General features: G+C 44.0%; 1 protein-coding gene across 5 annotated transcripts in view; it reads left to right on the top strand.

Moving 5' to 3' along the window:
- The window catches only part of LOC135396516 (laminin subunit beta-1-like), a 157271-nt gene extending 136355 nt beyond the window's left edge, over positions 1 to 20916 (top strand). For all 5 annotated transcript variants that reach the window (XM_064627532.1, XM_064627529.1, XM_064627533.1 and 2 more), the window contains 3 exons: positions 8675 to 8851; positions 13520 to 13676; positions 19710 to 20916. In XM_064627532.1, coding sequence (XP_064483602.1) covers positions 8675 to 8851; positions 13520 to 13676; positions 19710 to 19849 — 474 coding nt within the window. In that variant the 3' untranslated portion in view covers positions 19850 to 20916. The remainder of the gene's footprint in view (positions 1 to 8674; positions 8852 to 13519; positions 13677 to 19709) is intronic.
- The last annotated feature ends 2388 nt before the right edge of the window (positions 20917 to 23304 follow it).

Here is a 23304-nt window from a genome sequence, read left to right on the forward strand (position 1 = left end):
ATTACGAATTTTTCTTCTTCACTTGGTTGGCCATGCTTTGGTTGTATGGGGATTTTTTTTTTTTCTACAACAAAGTAATCTCCTCTATTTTCATCCCATCCTCGGTTATTGCGAAGTTTTTGCTTCGAACTTCTTATCGCAGAATGACTAATCCATGAAGATTAGCGATGCCGCGTACGTGTCACCGATGAGGCGAATGATCTCAATGAGCATTCGTGTGTTCTTGATCGGCGTCTTGCTCTCCGCGCAGTTCCCGCGTTTTCCAATTGCTCCACCGAAGATCCTAATTAGAGAAGTTGAAAAGGCTACTATGCCTTTCGTGGAAGGAGCTGGTGGCAGGTAAGATCTCAAATTGCTTCGCACACGCCGGATTTTCTCGGGGTCGTGTGCACGATGAACAAGAGCACGTCCCAGACATAGAGGACTGTGACTATCTCTACAGGCGAGTGCATGAGCTCGTCGGACAGGAGGTGGACGATGACTTCTCTTCGCTTGCACTTGAAGATGTGGACGTACCCGTCGTCTGCCCTACCAGGGACGAGGATATTGTGGACACTGTGATAGACGCCGATGCGAAAGTGACGATAGTTCGGATGATGAGCCCCGGGAAGTTCCAACGATGGCTGAGACACTCCGTTTGATCCTCAATAAAATTGAGTGCGGCGGTGGTAACGACAGCGTCCTGCGTTGCGTGCACAGCCTGGAGCGCGTCAGACGCAGTTCACCTTTTTTTTTGTAATGAAATAAAAGTGCCACCATGCTGATAACTTCTCAAGGTATGTGTCTTTTGTGATACCGTTGCTTGCACACAGTTCGGGCACCACAGGCAGCATTTTTAGCCGTTCACGCATTTATCAAAATTCCGCTCATAACGAATTTTTTTACAGTCCCGATGACTTCGCTATAACGAGGGATTACTGTACTTTCTTTACAATCTTTGCATGGCAGCTATGAGCGTTCAATAGGGTTTTAGGGCCTCTTCTCCCATAATACCAACATAAGCCATTTTTCGTGTATAGGGTAAGGTCTAGAAATCTCAGTTGGGAGTCCTGTGTTTCTTCTGTTGTAAATTCAACTCTGGCGATGACGTCTTGGCAACATTCACAACCTCTTTAGCCAGTGTTGTTGTAGGTGCTATCACAGTCAAATCATCCACATACGTTTTGACGATTATTCGCTATTTTCAAAAGGTACATTTCACTTAAGAGTGGAGCAATTGCTGAACCTATACAAACTCCTCTGGATTGGGTATAAAGTTCTTCGTGATTGATCACTGTGGATTCCAGGTAGAGGTGGATAAGCTGTAGTAATGTGGAGACGGATATTCCCGCTTTCTGTTGGAAGTTTGTTATGTCCTTTTCTAAGTTGTCTCTTACCCTACTGATCAAAAGGGATGGTTCCAACGAAAAGTACAGGTCGTTTATATCTATGGAGAGGATAGATACAACTTTGCCATGTAATGGCCGTAGTGACTCAAGTAATTCCTCTGAATTCTTCAGTAGTAGTGGATTGGTTCTTTTGCCATTGATAACTTCTTTGCCAAGAATGATGACAAGGCCCTTTGCCACGTTCGTTCTCATTCGCTACAATTCTGAACTGGTGATCTAATTTGTGGTCCTTGATGACAAACTTTACTGCTAGGGTGTTGTTGTTGGTTTTTGTTATCTGATTGGTGGTTGGCTTTCCTTCTTCTTGATCTTTTAGGATGCTAAGGACTTGGTTTCCCGTGAATGGCTTCAAAAGTGACTGTATGGCATTCCTACACTCGTTTTCAAAATCCGAGATTGGTAGAACATAAAACTTGCCGATTTGTGCGTTTGCAGAAGGACTGCTCCAGAGCTGTGCAAATCCTTCCATATACCGTATTTTCTCGATTCTAAGACGACCCCCTGAGTTCAAGGTACACGAATTTGGAAAAAAAGTAAACATGGATTGGGAGGCAGTATAGCAGCTGGAATCAATGCACAATACCATTTATTCATCATCACTCTCTTCGCTACTGTGTTCTTTGTTGCTATCTGCACACAGCTAATTGTCCTCCATTCCATCCAAAGAGTTAGACAAACCATATTTCTTAACAGCGTGCACGACAACGTCGTCAGGCACATTGCACCAAGTGTCCAAAATGCACTGCGCTGGTACAATTCTTGATCTCTCCCTGTTGTTTTAGCCACCTTGTAACATTTATCTCCAATACTTGAAACCGCCTTGCCACAGCTAAATTGTTGCTGTATTCACGAAAGTGTTAGCATTTTGTCCAAATGCCGGAGACCGACTCCATGACAGTGAATGAATGCCGTCCTCATTGTGCCCGTATTGCCGTATTTGCATTGCATTGACACCGTAACACATTATATCGGTCGCACCGCGCTATTGGGCGATCCTGTCGCCTGCTCCTGCCTCTGCCTTGACCTCATTGTGGTGCGCATATTCGAATCTAAGACTACCCCCGACTTTGGAACACTGGATTTTGAAAGAAAAGGTCGTCTTATATTCAAGAAAATACGGTATTCCCTTTCCATCTACTGGTTGTTAGGACGGGTAAGGTGTGAAAAGGGATGTTCATCTTTTGGAGTGACTTTTTACATAAGTTTCCTTGTCTCCTTGGTCTTTGGTCACAGCAGTTGGCGAAAGGGTGACATCAGCAATTTCCAATCTCAAAGGCTTTTTGCTCACAGCAAAATTGGGACCAAGTTTGAGGTACAAGTGTACACATGGTGTTAAGGGGATTCCCTGTGGATTAACCAAAAGTGTTGCATTAACTGTTTTCTCACTGGGCCTATTTGTTTGCAAACATCTTCGTCGTGGGATCTCGGTTTCTATAGCTTTCCACTTGTACCTATAGGTGGATGCCTAAATGATGGAAGTAGATTCCTATTCTTTCATGGCTTATCGTATTCCGTGGGAAAACAAGCCAGCAACGAACGAAGACTGGTAGCATACAGGCTGCGTTCTTTGACCCCCTTTCATGGAAAAGGAAACCATGAAAGGTGTGAGGTGAAACATATAGAAGCCAATACAAAGCTTCCAAGAACAACGTAGTACAGTGAAACCCGCGTATAACGATATTGACGGTAATCGCGAATTCCATCGTTATACGGGGTACATCGTTAAACGGGGGTTGACCGAAATAGCGCGCCCCCAAAACGTCGCGCGCCACCCCGCCTGTAGTAAAAGAAAAATAAACAGATGCTAAAAAACCTCGAAGCTGCGTGACATTGCACTGGCTTGCGAAAACAGCGTCCAGAACTTGTGGAGGAAACCAGGGACCATATCAGAACTTCTGGCAACATTACGCGTCACCATTCCGCAAGTCGGCTTCACCTAACTCCTGCGTGCTTGAGGAGAAGCTCGCTTTAGAACACTGTCGCGCGACTCGAAAGCACGGTGCACGGTGAAAAGCACGTGCTGGGTCTTTTGAATCACCTCGGGAATTTGGACAGCAGTGGCCAAAAACGGAGACACAAAAGCGTTACCACCGACCTCTTTCACTGAGAGTATTGGAAAATAAACAATCGCTGCGTATTTTCATGCCTCAGTTTTCATTTTGGTTTGATTTTTTTTATACAAATGTTTTTCCGCAACCCCGTGAGATTTGTATCGTCGAGATTCTATTGTATCTTACGCGCACGGGACAGCGCCCAACATCGTTATACGAGTACTCGGAACCTCGGTCTCCATCGCTGTACGTGTGTCGTTTCCCCTTAGAGACAATGTATATTTTGAAGGTATACTCATAAACCATCGTTTTACGAGGGATATCGTTATACGAGATATCGTTATCCTCAGGTTTTACTGTATACAAAATCCCACCATCTTGTGGGGCCAAACATAGGTCAAACCGGAAGGTGTGTGGTGGAAAGACTACCAGAACATTCCAGTTATCAAAAACAAGGGTTCGAATTCAGAGAATAGCAAAGCACGTAGCAACTTGTCGGGATTGTCAACTTCTTCTAGATAAGACAGTTTGTATGAATTATATAAAAGATACAAAAGAGAGTGTGATTCAGGAGGAGGCGCTGATCGCAACAACCACCAGGTGCATCAGTAATGCATCTATTGAAATCCCTTCCCCTCTGCTCAACCTTGTTTCTCAATGATCGTTCACTTAATTTTTCTTGCTTGTGTGAGTTGGTTGTGTGTTTTTGTTCTCGTTGCAATCCCCAAACTCACTGTTTGCAGTAGTAATCATACATTATAAAAATTGTATATTTCAGCAAACTTGCTTTAGCAACAGAACTGCAATTACTAAAACAAAAGCATTTAAAAATAGAAAAGAATCATGAAAAGTAAAAAACGCATGGCGCTAGAAGACGTCGTAATGGATGCTTGGTGTTGAAAACTTCCGTTCCAGTGTCAACGCTTTGCACTGTTGGGGCTGCGTCATCTTTCTAATGATCCAGACACTCATGCTGTTAGAAAGCTCTCAAGGACCTAGTGAAGTGTAAACTACACTCAATACTTACTTACATGGCACCATGGGAAAAACAAAAGCAACAGAACAAAATGATGAACACATGACCCTCGAGAGACAATTGTCTGCCCGGCCATTTTTGCAACCATTACTGGCGACGCCATCGTCCTCTCAACAATGAATGAAAAGGTGAAACAACACCTCCACTTGTGATTAGCCTTCTTTGAGGCACCCAATCACATAGATAAATGTGGGTAAGTGCTTAACCATGCGTACAAATCATGCAGCACTATGAGGTACTATGTATCTACTATTATCTTTCTCCAAGAAGTAAATATCTATGAAGTACATTTGCAAAGACTGTTCTGAAAATTGACTTTGGTGATATTTTTTTGAGGACAAGTTTTGCCACTGATGAAGATACCTATGAGGCTTGATGAAAATCAGATACCTGAAGGGATGCAAACCCTCAAATCCCCTAACTTCTGAGTAACAATATGGAAAGGCACAATATACAGGGCATTTTGTTTTAAATCCTCTGCAGATTTTTTTTATTAAAAAGCTATGAGAGCAACATGGACGCCATTTTTGCAGTTGAGTTGGGACATCCTCTTGAAGAGAGTATGTAACTACAAGATGACTAATTACCTATAGAACTCATTAATTACAGTCAGACATCGGTATAACGGAATGCTGTACAACGAAATTCGCAGTACAGCGGAATAATTTGTTGTATTCCCTGCCAAAATTGGATGCCATATTTCGGCAGGCTTGATACAACGAAATATTGTGTACAACGAAGTAAACCGTGTTCCCGTGAGTTTCGTTATTCGGCTATAGTTCTTTAATTAAGGAATTTCGGGCAAAAGCGAGATTGCAGAAAGGGAGACAATCCTCGTTAAAAGCTATCCTATCTCTTAAAAATCTGGAAACGAGTGCCGAAACCAAAACAACGTGCCTCAGGAGTGTATCACCTTCGCCGAACGGAGGCTTACCTGGGCTGCTAAGTGGTAGTCTGGCCAGCAGTTCAGCACATACTAAAGTACGTGGCCCTCTGACATGGAATGAGCGTTGTGCTCACTGCACTCCCGACCTGCATGGTTTGGGCTCATTTGCATAACAAAATTCAGCGATTTGGATATACAGTAAACTCTCGTTAATTCGAACTCGAGGAGGCCGCGATATCTGTTCGAATTAAGCGGATTTCGAACTAACGGGAGGCGCGCACATGGAAGGGTGCCTGGGTGTAGGGAGCGCGTGCAAGCTTCTCAAGACGCACCCGCGGTGCATTCACGGCAGTGTCCGTGACGCACTAGAATGACTTTACGGTAGCTCACACCGCTACTGCTGCGAAACTATGCCCATATCCGCGGTCACATTCCCGACACCAAACGGGTGCTACAGCGAAGAAAATCGCCAGATTGCGATGTATAGTATAGACATTTACAGAAAGTACAGGACTCACACATACCTTCAACGAAAATTTATTTACAGAAGTCATGCTTGAAAGTAGTCCGTAATGCGAGCTTGCACCCGTTTCTTCAAGTGCGATTCTGTCAGCATCGCTTGCAATCTATGCACAAGTTGAAGCGCGGCGTCTGCACTCTCCTCACAAGAAAAATACCGCGCTGTCGTGTCCAGCGCCGATGCCGCATCCGACGCACATGGCACAGGCACTGGTTCGTGGCATGTATCGTCGACATCTTCGTCGCTCAGATCTGCGCAGTCCTCGGGTTGAATTCGGCTGGAGCACACTGCGCCGATGATGTCCGCATCAGTCGGGGGCCCACATGTCTCCACGCCATCGTCTACGTTGACGTAGCTTTGAAATGTGACGCCTTCGGGTAAAGCAGCGGCGTCGTAATTAAAAAGATTATCGTCGTCGTCGGAAGGGGGTAGTTGTGGGTCCTCAGGAAACCAACGGTGCGGAAAAACTACATTTGCGAAAACAGTTTGCGATGGTTTGAGACTTCACGGATTTCCAAACAGTTGCCAGGATGTGAATTGCACCGAGAAGGTCGACACTGTATGCTTTATCGTTGTCTAGGCATAAAAGGATCCGTTCCAAGAGGCGCCTTCTGTACAGAGTCTTCAGGTTCTTGATTATTCCTAAATCCATGGGCTGCAGGTTAGACATGGTATTCTTCGGCAGAAATGCCAGGCGAATCGCTTTCAGTCCCTGGACCTCACAATGGGCAGTGCAGTTACCTACAAGCAGGAGAATCTTCCTCCCTTGTGAAGCAAATTTCCTGTCGATGGTGCGAACCCAGCCTGAGAAGATTTCGTCCGTCATCCACGCTTTTGTATTGGCTTTATAGTCCACGGGATATGTCCTAATGCCCTTAAAGCAGCAGGGCTTGCTTGCTTTGCCGATCACAAGCAAACGGCAACGTTCTGTGCCAGGTGTGTTTGCACATACCATGACGGTGATTCTTTCCTTGCTTCTCTTCCCTCCGGCACAGCTGTCGTCCTTTTAGATTATGGTCTTGTGTGGTAGCAGCTTGTAGTACAGGGCTGTCTCGTCAGCATTAAAAACATGATCCAATGAATACGATTGCAAGGAGTTCGCGGAGCTTTCCGGACAACCACTGCACACACGTGGCGTCGTCGACGTCAGCCCTTTCACCACAAACACTCTTGAAGGTGAGCCCATGGCGTGCCTTGAAGCGGGTAAGCCACCCTTCTGACGCAGTGAAGTCCTCGATGCCCATTTGGCTTGCAAAAATATCGCGCTTTTGCAGCAATGATGGGGCAGCTCAACAGTAGATTCCGGCTCCGCACGTGCTTGATCCACGTCATCACGGCGTCCTCCACGTCAGGACGAGCTGATGTCCGAAGCCGCTTCCTTGAAGGCTCCATGTTTTCCTTCTCGTGCGCGCTCAGGATGGCATCTTTGTTCTTGATGTAGGTCGACAGTGTGCTCTTCTTTATGCCGTACTTCTTTGCAATGTCCCTTTTCGAGTCCTGCCCGCATTCCACATCCCGCAGTATCTGCACCTTCGTGTCAAGGTCTTTTGCCACGTAGTTGCCTCTTCTTGCCATGGTTCCAGTCGGCAAAACAAGCTGTGACAAGTTGCCGAACGATGTCGATTGCCGCGAGGTCACGAAAGCAAATGACTTCGCGCAGACGCTCCTCCACCCTCCGTAGCCTCAACAGGAGGAGGAGAGAGAAAAAAGGCGTGGAGGGGGAGGGCGCAAGCTTTCGCGTACGCATTTTCCCATCGCGAGGAGGTCAGCGCGTCCACGGAGCACAACAAACTGGGAAAGAAAGAACACGTGCGCTGCGCGAAAGGTCAATAACCGGAAAGAAATACAGGTCCGCGGACCATTATGGTCGGAGCTGCGGGCACCGCTGGTTCGAATTATCCGATGTCTACGCTTGTCTGTCCGAATTACCGAGAGTTTCTCCCCATTGAAATACATGTGGCTTGGACGGGACCGAGACAAGAGTTCGAATTATCCGGCGGTTCGAATTAAGCAATTTCGAATTAAAGAGATTCTACTGTATCAAGGTACGCACTTGTTTCAACATTTTTAAGAGATAGAATGGCTTTCAACAAGGATTGTCTCCCATTCTGCAGTCTGGCTTTTGCCCAAATTCCCTAATTAAGGAGTTAATTAATCTTAGGTAATTAATCATCTTGCAGTTACATATCCTTTTCGAGAGGATGTCTCCCTGGCGGTATAAATCCTCCAAAAATGGCATCTATGCTGCTCTCATAGCTGTAGAGGATTTTAAAAAAATGCCTGTAGAAAGCTTTACACAATTGTTCCAAAATATCTATAGGAACCCACGCACAGTCGTCACACTTTATTTTTTATTTTCTTCTGTCTTCCGCTAAAAACACAGCCATTCATGCCTTCTCGGGTTTCTCCCTTTCCTTTTCTTTCCTCTGTGACTTCTCATGTTATCCACGAGTGGGGACTGCTTCATGAGCGGGGTTAAAAGCAGTTGAAGTTTGGTTGACGAGAAAATACGTGGCTTTCTCGTGGCGTCTTGTATGTGCTTTATTTATTCAGTCAACCTCAACCTGTGAGAACCCAACATATCCTTGTAGCTATCTGTATGCTGCTCAGTGAGGATGTGAGAAGGGAGCCTCTCCACTTCTCCTGTTGGCAGGACAAAGAGAAGTGGACTTCTCTTTTCAGCACACTTTTCTGAACAGAAATTATGTCCAGAGTTGGGTTTGACTGCAATTATCTCTCTTAATGATTCACAAATTATGTGCTAAGCAAGTACTGAGATGTTTTACACTGTAGATCGAACTGGAGACATCTGGCGCTCAGGATGTGGCCAATAATTCCTTGGATGATGTGGCAGGGCTTCAAAAACGTCTTTCTGAACTCAAGAATCTTTTCACAAAGAATAAGTTAGACTCGGAAAAGGCCGCAAGTGAAGCTGATGCTGCTGGCAGAATGGCAGAAAAGGCACAGGAGGTATGTTGTTTCTCATTTGTGGTGTTTTTATGCTGAAGTTGCATCATGTTCGGATATTAATTTACTTACTACATTAGGGCATATTCTCTGTATTGTTAAGTTTAGACAAGTGAGTTTGAGGAACAGACTTTAATCGTATGAAGGTTTACCAAAGAATAAATCCGCAAGGGATGTGGGTTAAAATGAAGGTAACCAATATAACGACAATGATGACGATGATTAAAGCATGGATTTTCATGCAAATGCGTGTTTTTTTCCTGATGTGGTTTTGTATCTGGACCATGATGACTAAAACCTGCTTTTGGTCTTTTTTTGGAACTGATTAGAAACGCTTTATGATGCATCTAAATGCATGTTTTTCACGTTATGGCATTTTTTGCATGAAAATGCATACATAAAGCATAACGCAGGTTTCTGGTCCTCTTTCATGAAAATTCCGGTCAGAATAGAATATTATTAATGTTTTAGTGGGATGTGGTGTTCAGGAACCACACTGGCTGATCCACTGTGCAAAATACTACCCACAAATGTTTGTGCACCAGCGCTCAAGGCTCGCGCCTTTGCTTGGCATCAAGGTGCGTTTGCGGTGCGTGCAATGGTCGATGAGCTGTACTTCACCTTTGCACCTTTCTTTACCGTTACCATACCGCTACGAAGACAGACAACGTTCACATTGTAATCTGCACTACGGTGCAGTGCTGAAAGTGTGATTTGCGGTATATCTGTCGCGCAAGTCTTTCTTGTTGTGTGCCCCTGAACGAAGGTAGCCGTACTTGACCTTGTGATCCTTCATAGAATACAGTCGCCGACCAATTTTTGGGACTTCTACGATCCACGAAATCAGTCCGAATTATCGGTAGTCCACATTTTTAGTGAATGGCACAAATCCATTTTATATCAAAAGCTTTCACTCAGAACATTCAAAGTTACATTTAAAAAGTGCCATACGTGTCTGCTTTGCAATGCAAACGCTCGACAATGTATCACGGTGAATTTCAGAGAGTGTTGTACCACCCTTGTAAGAGTTGTTCAGTGTAGTCACCACAGCAGCCGCTGTGGACGGTGTTGCATCCACGACATCGTCGTATTTGCCGTCGTTTTTATTTTTTGTCATCGATGCCGAAGACAACGTTGATGATGCGCCAAACGACGTCATGTTAGAGCTTCATCGTCGATGAATTTGCTTCTTCGCGTCTACAACACAGGTCTATCGCAATAACATCGTTGACATCCTCACCTGAATTTGAGATTAACATTTCAGTATTTCTGATACTTGTGGTGGAAGACACACATATTGAAAGATTAGCTCTTGCAACGCGTGTGTGATACGGAGCGGGCAAGCCAGCTTCGGTTGGTCATGCGCAAATAAGCTCCGCCTTCGCGCACATGCACGCTGCCCTTCCGTGTGTACTGAGAATGGCCTTTGTCGCTGTCGTTTCATAATGCAGTACGAAATATCAGGCGCGAGAACACATTGTTCTGTTCTATTTCTGGCACTCGGGAACAGCTAAGTCCCAAAAACGTTGGTTTGAACTGAGATGTGTGTCTTACGAGGAACGGTCCGTATCATTGGACATGGAAATGCATTGGTTCTATGGGAAGTTTGACAGTGTCGACAGTTTTGTCCAAAAAATTGGTAAGTCCGAATTATGGGTCGGTGACTGTACTCAGAAACTGTCATCAAATATGGATTCTATACATCGCTTTCATACACAAACAATGTAGAACATTGGGCTCTTCCGTACTGAACCACCGGCCTCGGTGGCTCAGTCGGTAGCGTGTTCGCCTTCTGATCCCGAGGTCGCGGGTTCGAACCCGGCCGAGGACGCCAGCAACTTGCTGGCAGGGTACAAGTTGCTTAGACACGCCGTCTTCCGCGAGGGACGTTAAGTATGGGGTGCCGTGTGATGAGCTTTCATCGCACGTTAAAGAACCCTCAGGTGGGCAAAAGCAATCCACAGACCGACCGCTGTGGCGTCGCTCATGATCGCAGTTGTCTCGCGACGTAAACCCCCAATTATTATTATTATTAATAATACTGAACCGCCCTTGCTCTCACAGACTCTGCCCTGCTATGACATAAGTCCGACAATTGTCGCTCTCAAGTGCCCTGCTGTGCGAGGAGCATTGAACATTGATTCTTGCACTCATTTGTATCAAGTTTGCGAACTTGCAGTGGGGTAGCTGCTGCGTGTATTGCACGCAGCAGTGGGACTGGATCGCACGCGTGTTGCTGAGTGCAAGCAGAAGTAAGGAACTGTTAATAAAATAATGAGTACATCTTTTTGTAGTGCCGACTTTATGTGGTGCCCAGATCGCCGCAGGCCTACAGTAGGCGAAATCAAATACGACAAATCAAACAAAAATGAGTTTTAGAAACACAACTCACAGCTGAGGCTTGACCCAAACACAGGAACACCAAGTGCACGACCAAAAAGAATCGGAACTAGCGGCATGGCCATGCAGGTTAAGGTGTCCGCTCGCTGGTGGTAGCCAAGATCGTGCTGAAGACTGGGAGGTGGTGGGTTCGAATACTACCACCGGCTGTGCTCTCTGAGGTTTTCCCTGAGATTTCCGAAGACTTTCCAGATGAATGTCGGCACAGTTCTCCTTGAAGTCGGCCCAGGACGCATACTAACCCCCGTCTCTCACTCCTTCCTGCTGTCCTTCCTCCATCTGTCCACATCTGTGCGTCACTCATAGCCACAGTAGGTTTCGCAGCACTAACGTGGAATTAAAAAAAAAGGATTCCGAGCATTGTGTACCATGTTCGCATGTAGATAGAGTTTTGAATAACATTTGCAGCATATTTCATTTCATTTCATTTTATTGCACCTGAAGGCGCCCTAAGTGGCATTATAAGGAGCATTCTTGTCCAAGTACCTCATGAAAAGAAAAAAAATAACGCTGAACCGTTTGCGGAACCGGTTCGGAACAGTACTTTTAATAAATTCAGGTTCAGTTCCAAGATGGCAAAAAATAGCGGTTCGGTTCGGTTCTGGTTCGACACCATGGTGATACCTGATTGGAGATTGGTGACACAACAAAAAGTAAAATTAGTTTAAATAAACCAAGACTTGCAGGAAAACTAGTTCCTGAAAAGTGATAGAGTGACGTAACAACTGAGTTACAACAATAGAGTGACGTTCAAATGTTTTCGTGCGGATCACGCTAATGTACGTAGTAAAGACAAGTTTAACACACAAGTTGAGTCACAATAAATACAGCACCACACGTCGTATAATTGATTTTCCGTGTGCTCTATATACTCCCCGTGCCTTCGGTGCGATATTGATGGACCTTAAGTTAAGTGTCTTTCAATTGGAATAAAATTCTACAAAACAAAGCATCCTAGTCAGAACTAGAGTTCTTGGAAAAGCTTCGTCCGGTGCTTTTGGCAAGGGCAAGCCATAAGGGAGTCACGGCCTTGTCATCCCTTGATTATCCATGGTTCCCACTGGTCCTTGGAACCCTTGAATACGCTGGAATTTGAAAATGCTCTTTTCAAAGTCTGGAAAACACAATTTTCCACAGCCCTTGAAAACCCTTGATTTCGCATTTTTCTTCTGTATGTAGTCTAAGGGGCTATCTATGACATATTAAATTTTCTAGGCAAGTTTTTGGTAAGGTATTTTAGATAAAGTCTTCCGAAATCCGTCATTTTTTGGAGGTATGGTGCTACCTAAAGAAGTATCACTTACGTTCCTGATAGAGTAGAGCAACAAATTATATACCATTCGATATCCCCATGAATGGCACACTAAATGGCATAAAGCTCAATCTTATCCGTTCTGTACATCGTCTGGAAAGTTGCAGTGAATATGGTGCTTTTTGGTGCTTTGAGTCAACTTTTATAATTTTTTCCAGACAAACAAAAACCGACACATCCCTGTCAATGCAGGACCCTTTTGTGCCCTAGGTCGTCTAAAGCCCGAGCTAAAAATCACTACAATACGACAAGAAATAGCCTTGCACGGGACGCTCAAACCCACGCACGACGACATTCTGTTCCAAGAGGCAGTTCTTTCCTCCTCCCCTATTTCCCAAACCGAGCAGCACAGAGAATTCTGAAAGCGTTTATTTCTCCTAACTGACCGATGGCTTCAACATTTTTTTTTTTTTTTCTCGTTCACTCGAGGCATCAAATGTACCGGCTTGTTTGATTTGAGATGGAACTAGCCTGCAGCAGCTTCAGACATGACATAGTGTGTCCACCTCTGCTTGTAATTCCTTATGAGCATTTGTGAGCATCAATCAGCGAGTGTAAGTCTGTGCTCAGTCACTTAAGTCACAGTCATTGCTCACACTTTCTAAAATAAGGACTGTTATTATAGTAAGAATGGTTAGATGCATTTAAGATGTGAAGTTATGTGTGCTACCAGTTTTGCCTTGCGTATCGCTTATACTAGTGATGTGCATCCTGTTTGAACATAGAGAGTGGTTATAAATATTTCAAATTATCAGTGAGGCATCCCAGAGTGCTTTAGAATGTTTGGTTAAGTCCTGTGGGGTACTAACCTCTACTATACTTTTTTCTAGAATCGTCAACAAAACTGGTTAACCTGTAATAGTGTAGCACTGAGAAAGAGGTGCATGCGCAGTAATTCAAATATGTAATTTCAGGCTAGCATTCTATGTAGCATCACTGTAGTGCTTTATATGATGCAGGGTGCTCAAGAGCTGGAGGACAAATACACACGGGCAATGCAGGCCCTGCAGAGCAAATCAGCAGCTAGTGGAGATGTCAAGGACAGAGCAGAAAAGCTAAAGGAACGAGCACGTCGGTTAGCAGAAGATGTTTCAACAAAAACTGGACAGCTACAACGTAAGTTAAGGTCTTTGAACTGAAAAAAAGAGAATTATTGCAGCTGCAGATGACGATCTGCGTGAAAAAGTGAAGGTAATATAACATACACAACATTGCTGAATGTGCAGTGGTTGTTTTTGAGACATACAGAAATTTCACCGAAACTTCATGGTGAAAAGCATGAGCCATACCAAAACTGTTTGCATGGTATGGCACTTTCATGTGAGCTGGATTAAGGAAGGGATGAAATGTCAACCACAGCTGTTGGAAAAGGTGTTAGAAACTGAGTTGGGTGTGCCACGTGTCATCAGGACATGATACATGCCTTACATGTAATGCAAGGTACATGCAGTATGTGCAGTTGTTTGGTGTTAACTGAAACTTGGCCATTTTCTACTTTGTGCTATAGTAACAAAATTCAAAATTGTGCTTGATCGGCACATAGTGCAAATGATTTTTGATTGTATCTGGAAATCAAGCGTCACTTTCACTTGATTTGGATAAAGTAACATTTCCTTCAGACTGAGGAAAAGAGACACAATATTGAAAATGAAGTCTCACTCTCCTTCAGTCTCGAGGAAATGTTACGTTCTTTGAATATACACCCGCTAGCTTCCATCCTACTTTTATGTTCAATTTTACTTTTCATTTTCTTGTACAACATTTCTGTCTGAACGTCCTCAATGATCACTAGTCGAACAGAGACCTTCCAAAGTGCAGAATGTATGGAATGTCAATAGTCCAGGCATTCAAGCACAGGATCCATTTCATGAGCAGCAAAACAAGAAGCTGAACTAGTTGGGTATAAGTGTAAGTCATGATGAGAAGAGCAAACAGGGATGGAGACAAAAGGGAAAATACAGGACAGTGCTTACTGGTAACTTGGGTTTATTATTGAGCACAGCAGATTTTAAGTACAGTAAATACAAGGACACCAGCCACAGAACGAACAGAAGACAACCCCAAGAGCTCAGATATTAAACCTTTTGAAATGTAAGCAGTTGCTTGGTCATCATGGTGCTTGAACAAGATAGTTATTTTTCTCAGAGACGAGGAAGTTACTCGACAAAAGGAACTCGTTACCAGTTAAGTTACTGTGAAAAACATGTGACTAAGTTACTAACAAAGTTACAGGTAATAATGAAAATGAACTTGAAGTCTCTAAGGCACTTTGAAAAAGTAGCATTACCTAATATACACTTTTTAGTTATTGGCCTTTCAACAATTGATTCAGATATTGATCTCACAATGGGCAGTGCAAGACGTTTTATAATAGTTTTGATATACGAAGGCTGTACCAATGTTTAATATGGCAAAAGAGGCTTGCCTTTATGTGCTTCTTTAGTGAGGCATTTGATCATTGTGATCTCGTAATAAGGGCCTTCAACAGCGCACAAAACAGGCATTGAAAGTTTAGGAGCCATGAGGTTTTATGACCTCTACACACATTTTGTAGAACCAATCCAAGTTACCAAAACAGAATTTGTAGCATTCACCGAGCAGCAATAAGAACAAGGGAGCGGAGTCTGATGCACCGTGCACGTATGACCAGCACGCATATACTCTTCTCTCATTAGAGAGGGAGGACGCAGCTTCCGATGTTTGTAGACAAGAATCAAACATAAGGAACTTGGAACTTACCCCAAGTTGCTTTGAAAAAGTTCTATAAAAAAAGGGTTGAGTTCCTCAGGAAGTTACTGGAGTTCAAAAGGAATGAGTTTATGTTAAGAGTTACTGAGAAAAGTAGCTTAGTTACAGTAACGAGTTATCACCAGTTGGATTTTCTGTAGTCTGGCATACATCCGCATGTTTCACTGTTTGCTGGCAGATGCAATAGTTTGTCCATGTCTAAGGCCTTGTCGTGTTCGCGTAGCTGAACAATAATGCAACACCTTGTCTATCCTTCGTTACAAATGGTGTCAAGCTATTATATGACGTCTTCACAGCATGGTACAACCAGGCACCCGTGAGCACCCCCACCACAACTCCCCTCAACTCTCCTCCGCACAGCAGAGGAAATTCATGAAACTTTTAAGGAGCACTAAACACCACATCTACATGAAACCTATTGAGCACCTTGCTTAGAGAGTGGGCAGCCTTGTGTATGTATGGCACAATGGCCAACACTTTCTTTTTTGGTTTCTGGCTGATCATGAACAGCCCATCTTGACCCACTTTACCAGTCTTTTGCACATGCCGAACAGCAAATGATATGGAATTGCAGAAGCCTGGAGCTGGTTGATTTGCTGCTGAAACTCGCTCCAAAGGGGTGTGGGCAACGCAGTAACTCTAACTGCACTTGCAACACCAATGGCATGCATGATGTTGGCAGTACTGTGAAATGGCTTCAATATGTAAATGTATGTCTCCAGCAAAAGTTTGTTGAAGTACTTCGGTTCTTGGCTTGTACTGCATACTTCTGTTGAGGTCGACACATTATTAGTCATTGATTATGAGGAAAGACGGGATGCGGTGCCTGCATGGGGAGTGATAGGTGGACTCAACTACCATTTTATCCAAATACTATCCAAGTCCGTGTCATGGAATCAACAGGCACTTTTTTTATCTGCCCATGCAAGGTCATCTTAAATACTGAGGTATATCCTGCCCCCTATGCTGAAACAGTCTACTGGCTTTATCAGTTCGAGTGATTGTGACCTCTGGTAGCCAGTTGGGGTGTATGGGGCCATGCCCACTCCCATGACCACGCCCCCTCTCCAGGCCCCGTACCCCTTGAGTGCAGGCCTCCCATATTCCCACCAGTTGTCATTTTGAGTGATAGTATGCTAATTTGTAGTTGATTATGCTGATATTAATGAGTGCTCTGTGCATTTGTTGGCTTTGTACATGCTTCCCTACTCAGTGATGCTGCTCATTGTGGTCACCTTTGTCTGAAATGGTGTTTAAAAAGCAAGCGAGCTGGTGGCAAAGGTCCATAATGAAAACTTCAGACTAGGGTCATTCCATGCCAAACGTCCTCGGCATTGCACTCGACCCTCCCCAATTTCTTTCAAATAAATTGCGGTTGACCGCTCCCATGCAGCCAATGCTCTCTCGGCTTATTTTTTACGCAAAAATATTTTTGACACTGTGGCCGCCTCTTGAAGATTGCTATGGGACATGTGACCTACCTGGTGAACAAAATAGCCTCTTTGCAAATTCCAACAAAATCTCTTCTGAGTGAAGGCAAAGCATAATAATTTCGTGTCAAGACCCGTTGAAGGTTGATCGACACCTTTTATCGAGAGTTTATGCCCCGAGAAAACTGTAAAATTTTGAGAATATTTGGAATATTTCATGGAACTCTGCAATTTTTTCAGGGTCATTTAAACTATATATCACTGTTGTCTAGGAGGCATAGGAACATGTTAATATCTTGAGTCGCGCAGACCTGGAAGATTACTACGTAGAAAAAAAATTATGAATTTCAGAACTCTTACTTTTTACCATATATTCAGCCGTCAATTGCACACTAAGGTGGTCCTGATAAAAATATGAGGCAAGTTGCATTCAACATTTATTTTGCAAAGTTTCATCAAAACTCTTTTTGGTTTGATAGCGAAAAAAATTGTTGAACTTGACCACCACTGCACTCATCTGGCACTGCCCCGCAAGGCTGCTTCACTTTAAGACGCATTACTGCTGCCGCTACTGCCAAACACATACGGGAGTAGGCCGAACTGATTTGTGTTGCCTGCAAAAACATGGTGTACAAATTAACTTCCGAAGCTTCAGGTTCTCATGAGAACGGCCTCCTGTGGCGGCGCAGCATACAAGAAGCACTGGAGCCAGGGATGTAGTTCGGCGACGACGAGTCTGCACCTATTACATCTAGCTCACTTTGATCGGAGGCGACACCGGCCTCCTGAGCTGGCTTCTTATATTCAATGACTTCACTTGGACAGTTTTAGTCTTCCCTTCTGTTATTGTATTCTTTAGTGGTAGCTGAAAGAGTGAGGTTCTTGTGCTTTCCCTGTTTATTATGCACCCTTTATTGCCTGGCACCGTAGAGTCTGTGTTAGTAAGTGTTGTGTCCATCATTGCTTGAACAGATTATAGTTATTCAATAGCCCGGCAGTGCCCATTGTCACCGAAGAACACCCCTAGGCCCAGTGCTCCTACTGAACTATGTCACCGCAGTAGGCTGTTCTTGTGAGAACCTGAAGCTGCGAAGATTAATTTTAATGTTTCTTTTTCTTTTTTTTTTGGCGCTGAAGAACGCATATCAGGTTGGACGGCTCCTGTGTGTGTTTGGTTGCAGGGGCAGCGGAGTCTTGGGCTGAAGCAGCCTTGCGTGGTAATGCAGGGATGAGTGCGGGGGTGGTCAAGTTAAACAATTTTTTTTGCTGCAAAAACAAAAAGTGTTTGGATTAAACTTTGTAAAATACGAGGGGTGTTCAAGTCAAACCGGGACTTTTCATTTTTCGCAAACGTAAAATGAACTTACAGGCGAGAAACTAGTTTTATTTTTCAACGTAATCTCCAGCTGCACTAATGCACTTGTCCCAGCATTTCACGAGGGCTTGGATGCCAGCAGCGTAGAAATCTTTACCGGCGCGTGGCGGCCTCCAAGGAACGCCTTCAGTGGCTCGAAGAGATGGAAATCGCTGGGGGTGAGGTCTGGACTGTAAGGGGGATGTGGCAGCAACTCCCAGCCAAGTTCCTGTAACGTGCCTGTCGTGAGATGTGCGGTATGAGGGCGTGCATCGTCCTGTAGGGGGAGGACTCCTTTGGTGATGAGGCCCGGCTTTCCGAAACTGGAGATGTTCATGAATGATAGTGTTCAACGTTCCCACAGAAAAGTCCGTCTTTCGAGCCAGTTCGAGACATGTTATCGGTCGGTCTTTGAGGATTAGGCGCTCCACAAGCTGGATGTTCTCAGGAACTCTGACAGTGGACTCTGAGCCGCCCTGGCCGGGATCGTCCCGCACTGATGTACGGCTGTCTCGGAACCGTTTGCACCACTCAAACGCTTTGCTGCGGCTAAGTGTATCGTGGCCATACTGAGCTTGAAGTCTTCTGCGAATTTCATATGACTTTACGCCTTCCTTCACGAGAAACTTCATGACAATTCGGTGTTCGATGTGCGCGCTCACCTCGTTGTCGGCCATCTTGTCCAGCACGTGTCTTCTGTTGTGCACAAACTTTGGACCACCACGTGGTGAACGCGGAGGCGTGTCGCGTGTGAAAATGACGAAAAAGAAGTAGCGCGATCCATTTGTACACTCAGGAGACAGGAAGTCCCGGTTTGACTTGAACGCCCCTCGTAAATATTGAAGGGGCATACTATCAAATGCAACTTGTCTCATATTTTTTATCAGGACCACTTCAGTGTGCAATTGATGGCTTAATATGTAGTAAAAAACAATAGTTCTGAAATTCATAATTTTTTTCTACGTAGTACTCTTCGAAGTCTGCGCGCTTCAAAACATTTTTAACACATTCTATGCCTCCTAGACAACAGCGCTAAACAGCTTAAATGGCTCTAAAAAATTGCAGAGCTCTATTAAAAAATTCTAAAAGTTCTTGAAATTTCGCAGTTTTCTCAGTGAATAAACTCTTGATATAAAGTGTCGATCAACCTTCAGCGTAGAAGCCTTCACTCGGAAGAGATTTGGTTGGAATATGCACAAAAGCTATTTTGTTTGAATTTTTTTTTTCACCAGGTAGGTTACATGTCCCATCACAATTTTCAAGAGGCGGCCAGAGCGCAGAAAATCTGTTGTGGCAAAAATAAGCTGGGAGAGCATTGGCTGCATGGGAACAATCTACCACAACTTATTTGAAAGAAATCTGGGATGGTCGAGCGCAATGTCTGGGACGTTTCACATGGAATGACCCACTAGGGTGGGCAAGAAAAACAAACACGTGTGAGTTTTTCTGGTGGCCCATAGTCTCAGGTTTTCTTTATGGATTTTCAAAGATTCCAATATGATTGATTACACTGTACCATAACACCGAGTCGTGCTGCATTGCTCTATCCTGCATACTCGGTGAACTCTGAGCTTAATGACAAGTGGCAAACATTTTACATACCATATATTTTTTCAGAAATGGAAGATGAATTTGATGAGAATGAGAAACGTCTAAAGGATTACTCCAAGATCCTGGAGCAGCTGAACCGAGAGATGACACAGCACCTGAACCTGATTGAACAACGTTCTAATTACTACAGAGTGTGTCAAAACTGATTAACCTTGCATAAATTGGTCATGGTCACTGTTTAGTCATAACCTTTTCAATATGTGAGGAAATCAACTCAGATTGCCATCCTAATGCTGTCACCCTGACAATCAAAATATTAATTAATCGTGCCAGAATCTCTGTTTTGTGTTCAGGACAATTATTACAAGCTTTGCATTTTAGTGTGCTCCCAGAACTTGGGATTACAACTTTGCTGTTTCATCATTTCAGTTAACACCAAAGTGCCTCAAATAGTTTTTCACAAGTGCAATGTTTTTTACCATTATTTTATCTCAGTTATGTACATCATCCTATATAGTGAAAAAGCTTACAATTTACTGTCCTTCAAGCTTTCCTGTCTTCATCACTTGATTGAACTATCCACACTATACTTTTTAGCATCTTAGCCTTGTCATGTAGTACACCGTTCTAAGATGCATGCACATCAGCCAGGTTAAGTCTCACTATTGACAGTAAGACGGAAGTAAAACCGTACAATAAACACATTTTTGTTTTTCTCTTCAACATGCTGCTGTGCACCCTTCCCTGCAAAGAGCATGTTAATTTACAGCTATTGTACAGGTGCCATTTTGTTATGTTGTCCTTGTATCCTTATTTTAGGAGTGCCTCGAAAATCAACCAAGAAATCATTGAGCAGTGTCAAAATGAAAAAGAGAGACTCTCTGAGTTGTGCAACTTGAGAAGCTTTATGTGAGTTCTTTCAGTCGTAATGATGAATGCTGATTCACAGGATAGCTCTCCAGAGTGTTCATGTAATGTTTTTAGAATGCAGGCGTGCCGGTGGTTTCGAATATCATTGAGCTTATTCCTAGCCACATAGTCTGTATTTATATGCACCATATCCAGACGCCCACTCTTCTGAGGCAGCTTTTTTCTTTATTATTTTTTAAATTTCTTTTTGTTCATTGGGAAATACATGTTTTCTGCATATCATCCTGCCATTAACTTATCAACAATGAGTGTGAAGTTTGCTTTTTTTTTTAACTTGTTGGATTCGCCTGTAAAATCCAGGAGGACAGCGTTTATAAGAAATAAATTGTTTTGAAGTGTTCTACATCGTTGTGGTTGCACATGTGTGCTTTGTGAGACAGCAAAGAAAAGTTACATTTTGTTAGTGTGTTTACAAACGTCACCTAATTGTTAGAGAAGACGAGATTAGGAATGGACGAGCTGCCAGGCACACAAAACAAAATGAGCAGGGAGAACACCTTGGGGAGCAAGAAAAAACAAAACACTGCTGCTTTTTTTCTTTGTTTTCTCTTGCCACCAAGTTGTTCCCCCCTGGTACCCACAACCCTTCGTTGTGCTCCTTTGGAAGAGGAAATCATGCAAGCATGGCCCTGTATCTCCTCGAAACGAAAATGTTATTTGTCCATAGCTGCAGCACAAACATGATGACAGTACTTTGCAAAGATAGGCAGTAGTTAGAGGGACAATCGCATTCAGGAATGCGGGAACATATGTATGAGACCGATATGGTAATGTTCGTCAATGCTTCACAGTCAACCTGGCCATTTTTCTCTTCCAAAAAAAGCTTGCATATTAAATGAACGAGTTTTCAAGTAGGGAACAGTAACGACAGTATTTTCGTTAGTTTTCTTTTTCGTTTCTGGAACATTTTGGTTTCCGTTATTTGTGTTCAGTAGTACCGGCCAGTCAATTTCATTTCCGGTACTGTTTCAGGTATGAGATGGTTGATGGGGAACTATGCACGCAGATCACATTTAAACCTGTAGGCACAGCGCTAGCTCAGTTTTAATTTTTAAAGCACCCAGTGCGATAACACTTGGTTACTCTTTCTACTACTCTCCTTGTATGTACACACTTGCCCAGAATGCGAAAGCATGGTGGCCCGAGCACTGGGCACATGAGCGTGAACATCTCTCATTCCTTTCCTGTTGCTCTTTCTTTTAATGCCTTGTAAATGTGGAAAGTACCGTGTAAAACACAGTATCTTTCTGCACACATGAGTTCCCTGGCTCATAGGCCTAGAGGCACTGTGGAGGAAAGTACGGATGTGAACAAGTAGATAAGAAGGGGTACCCTGAGGAGACCTGTAGGAGTGGACAGTCAACTTATAAACATTATCCACGTGCAGCCAAAGAGCTTCAGCTATTTTTCCTTTGTGTGTGTACTTGCTGGCTTGCACTGCTGCATCCGCAGGTGGTGCCGTCATGGTGGAACACTGATATCTCACTGAGAGACACTGTTTGTGCTGACCCAAGATCGTGTCACTTCCCTGTGCTGGGCTGACGAGTCCCAAGCAGGACGAAACAGCTGTACTTGGCTGAGAGTGCACGATCAACTTATAAACATATTCTCCACGTTGAGCCACGGAGCTTCGGCTGCATTTCCTTTGTATATGTACTTGCTGGCTTACACTGCGGCCGCCACTGGTGGCGCAACTAATAAACATATTCCCAAGCAACATGCCAAACATTGGCAAAAACTTGGCTAGCCAAACTGGCCAAACACTTTCCAAGTTTGGCCAAAGAGTATGGGACCAGTGTGGTGTTGGTTCCTTGGCCAAAGGTTTGGCTGGCCAATGTGTGCCCGAACACAGGTCTGCCCAAGGAGCACAGCAGATGTGGGCCATTCTTGGGCTGAGTTTGACTAGCTAAAGCTGCCATAAATGGCCTAAGCTAGGCCAGAGAAAAGGGCCAAACACTTGGCATGTATTTGGTTGGCCAACAACTGCCCAAACATGTTCCCCAGGTTTGGATTCACATGCAAAACACGTGTTTCTTTTTTTTTTTTTTGTACGGCATTTACTTTTCTTGACGTGGGAAGCCAGGCCAATGGACTACAAGCACTTACGCGCCACTGGCACTGGCACCCGTCTTTAGCTGTGTGGCCAGCGTGAGTGCCCACCTGCTTCACATATAGGCACCGGGGGTGAGGGGTATGCGCCTCAGCATCCCACATGGCCACAGTTAGCGAATTGGTTGGAACATATACTGAAATACAAACTGCGGGGGCACGTTCATCAAGTGTATAGTGGGGCGTAAAACATTTGTAACAGTGACGAGGATACATTTTTGCAATTAATTCGTGCATCTGCAAAGAGTCAGGTATAGCGAACAACTTTCCTAACATGCTCTCATATGAAATACTGTGTTTTTAATTCAGGCTGTCGTCTCTAATGTGATTATCTGAGCGGAGCTGTAAAACCAATTGGTTTACTCTGTTGCTTGTAAAGTGTTACACGTAAATACTTTGCACAGACAGCAGCAAGCGAACGTTGGAAACACCTAATGCGTTCAAGTGAATCTTAATAACTGCTGACCAGGTGCTTTATCTCCATCAGATATATTTTAGGGATTGGTACGAGTTTGGCCAATGTATGTCTACCATACATGGTTGCCAAGCTTTTGCCAATCATTGGTTGGCAAAAGGTTGATATATCGAAAAAGTTGCTTTGTTGGCGAAGCAACCTGCTGCT

Source organism: Ornithodoros turicata, chromosome 6, assembly GCF_037126465.1.
Source record: "Ornithodoros turicata isolate Travis chromosome 6, ASM3712646v1, whole genome shotgun sequence".
Lineage (NCBI taxonomy): Eukaryota > Metazoa > Arthropoda > Arachnida > Ixodida > Argasidae > Ornithodoros > Ornithodoros turicata.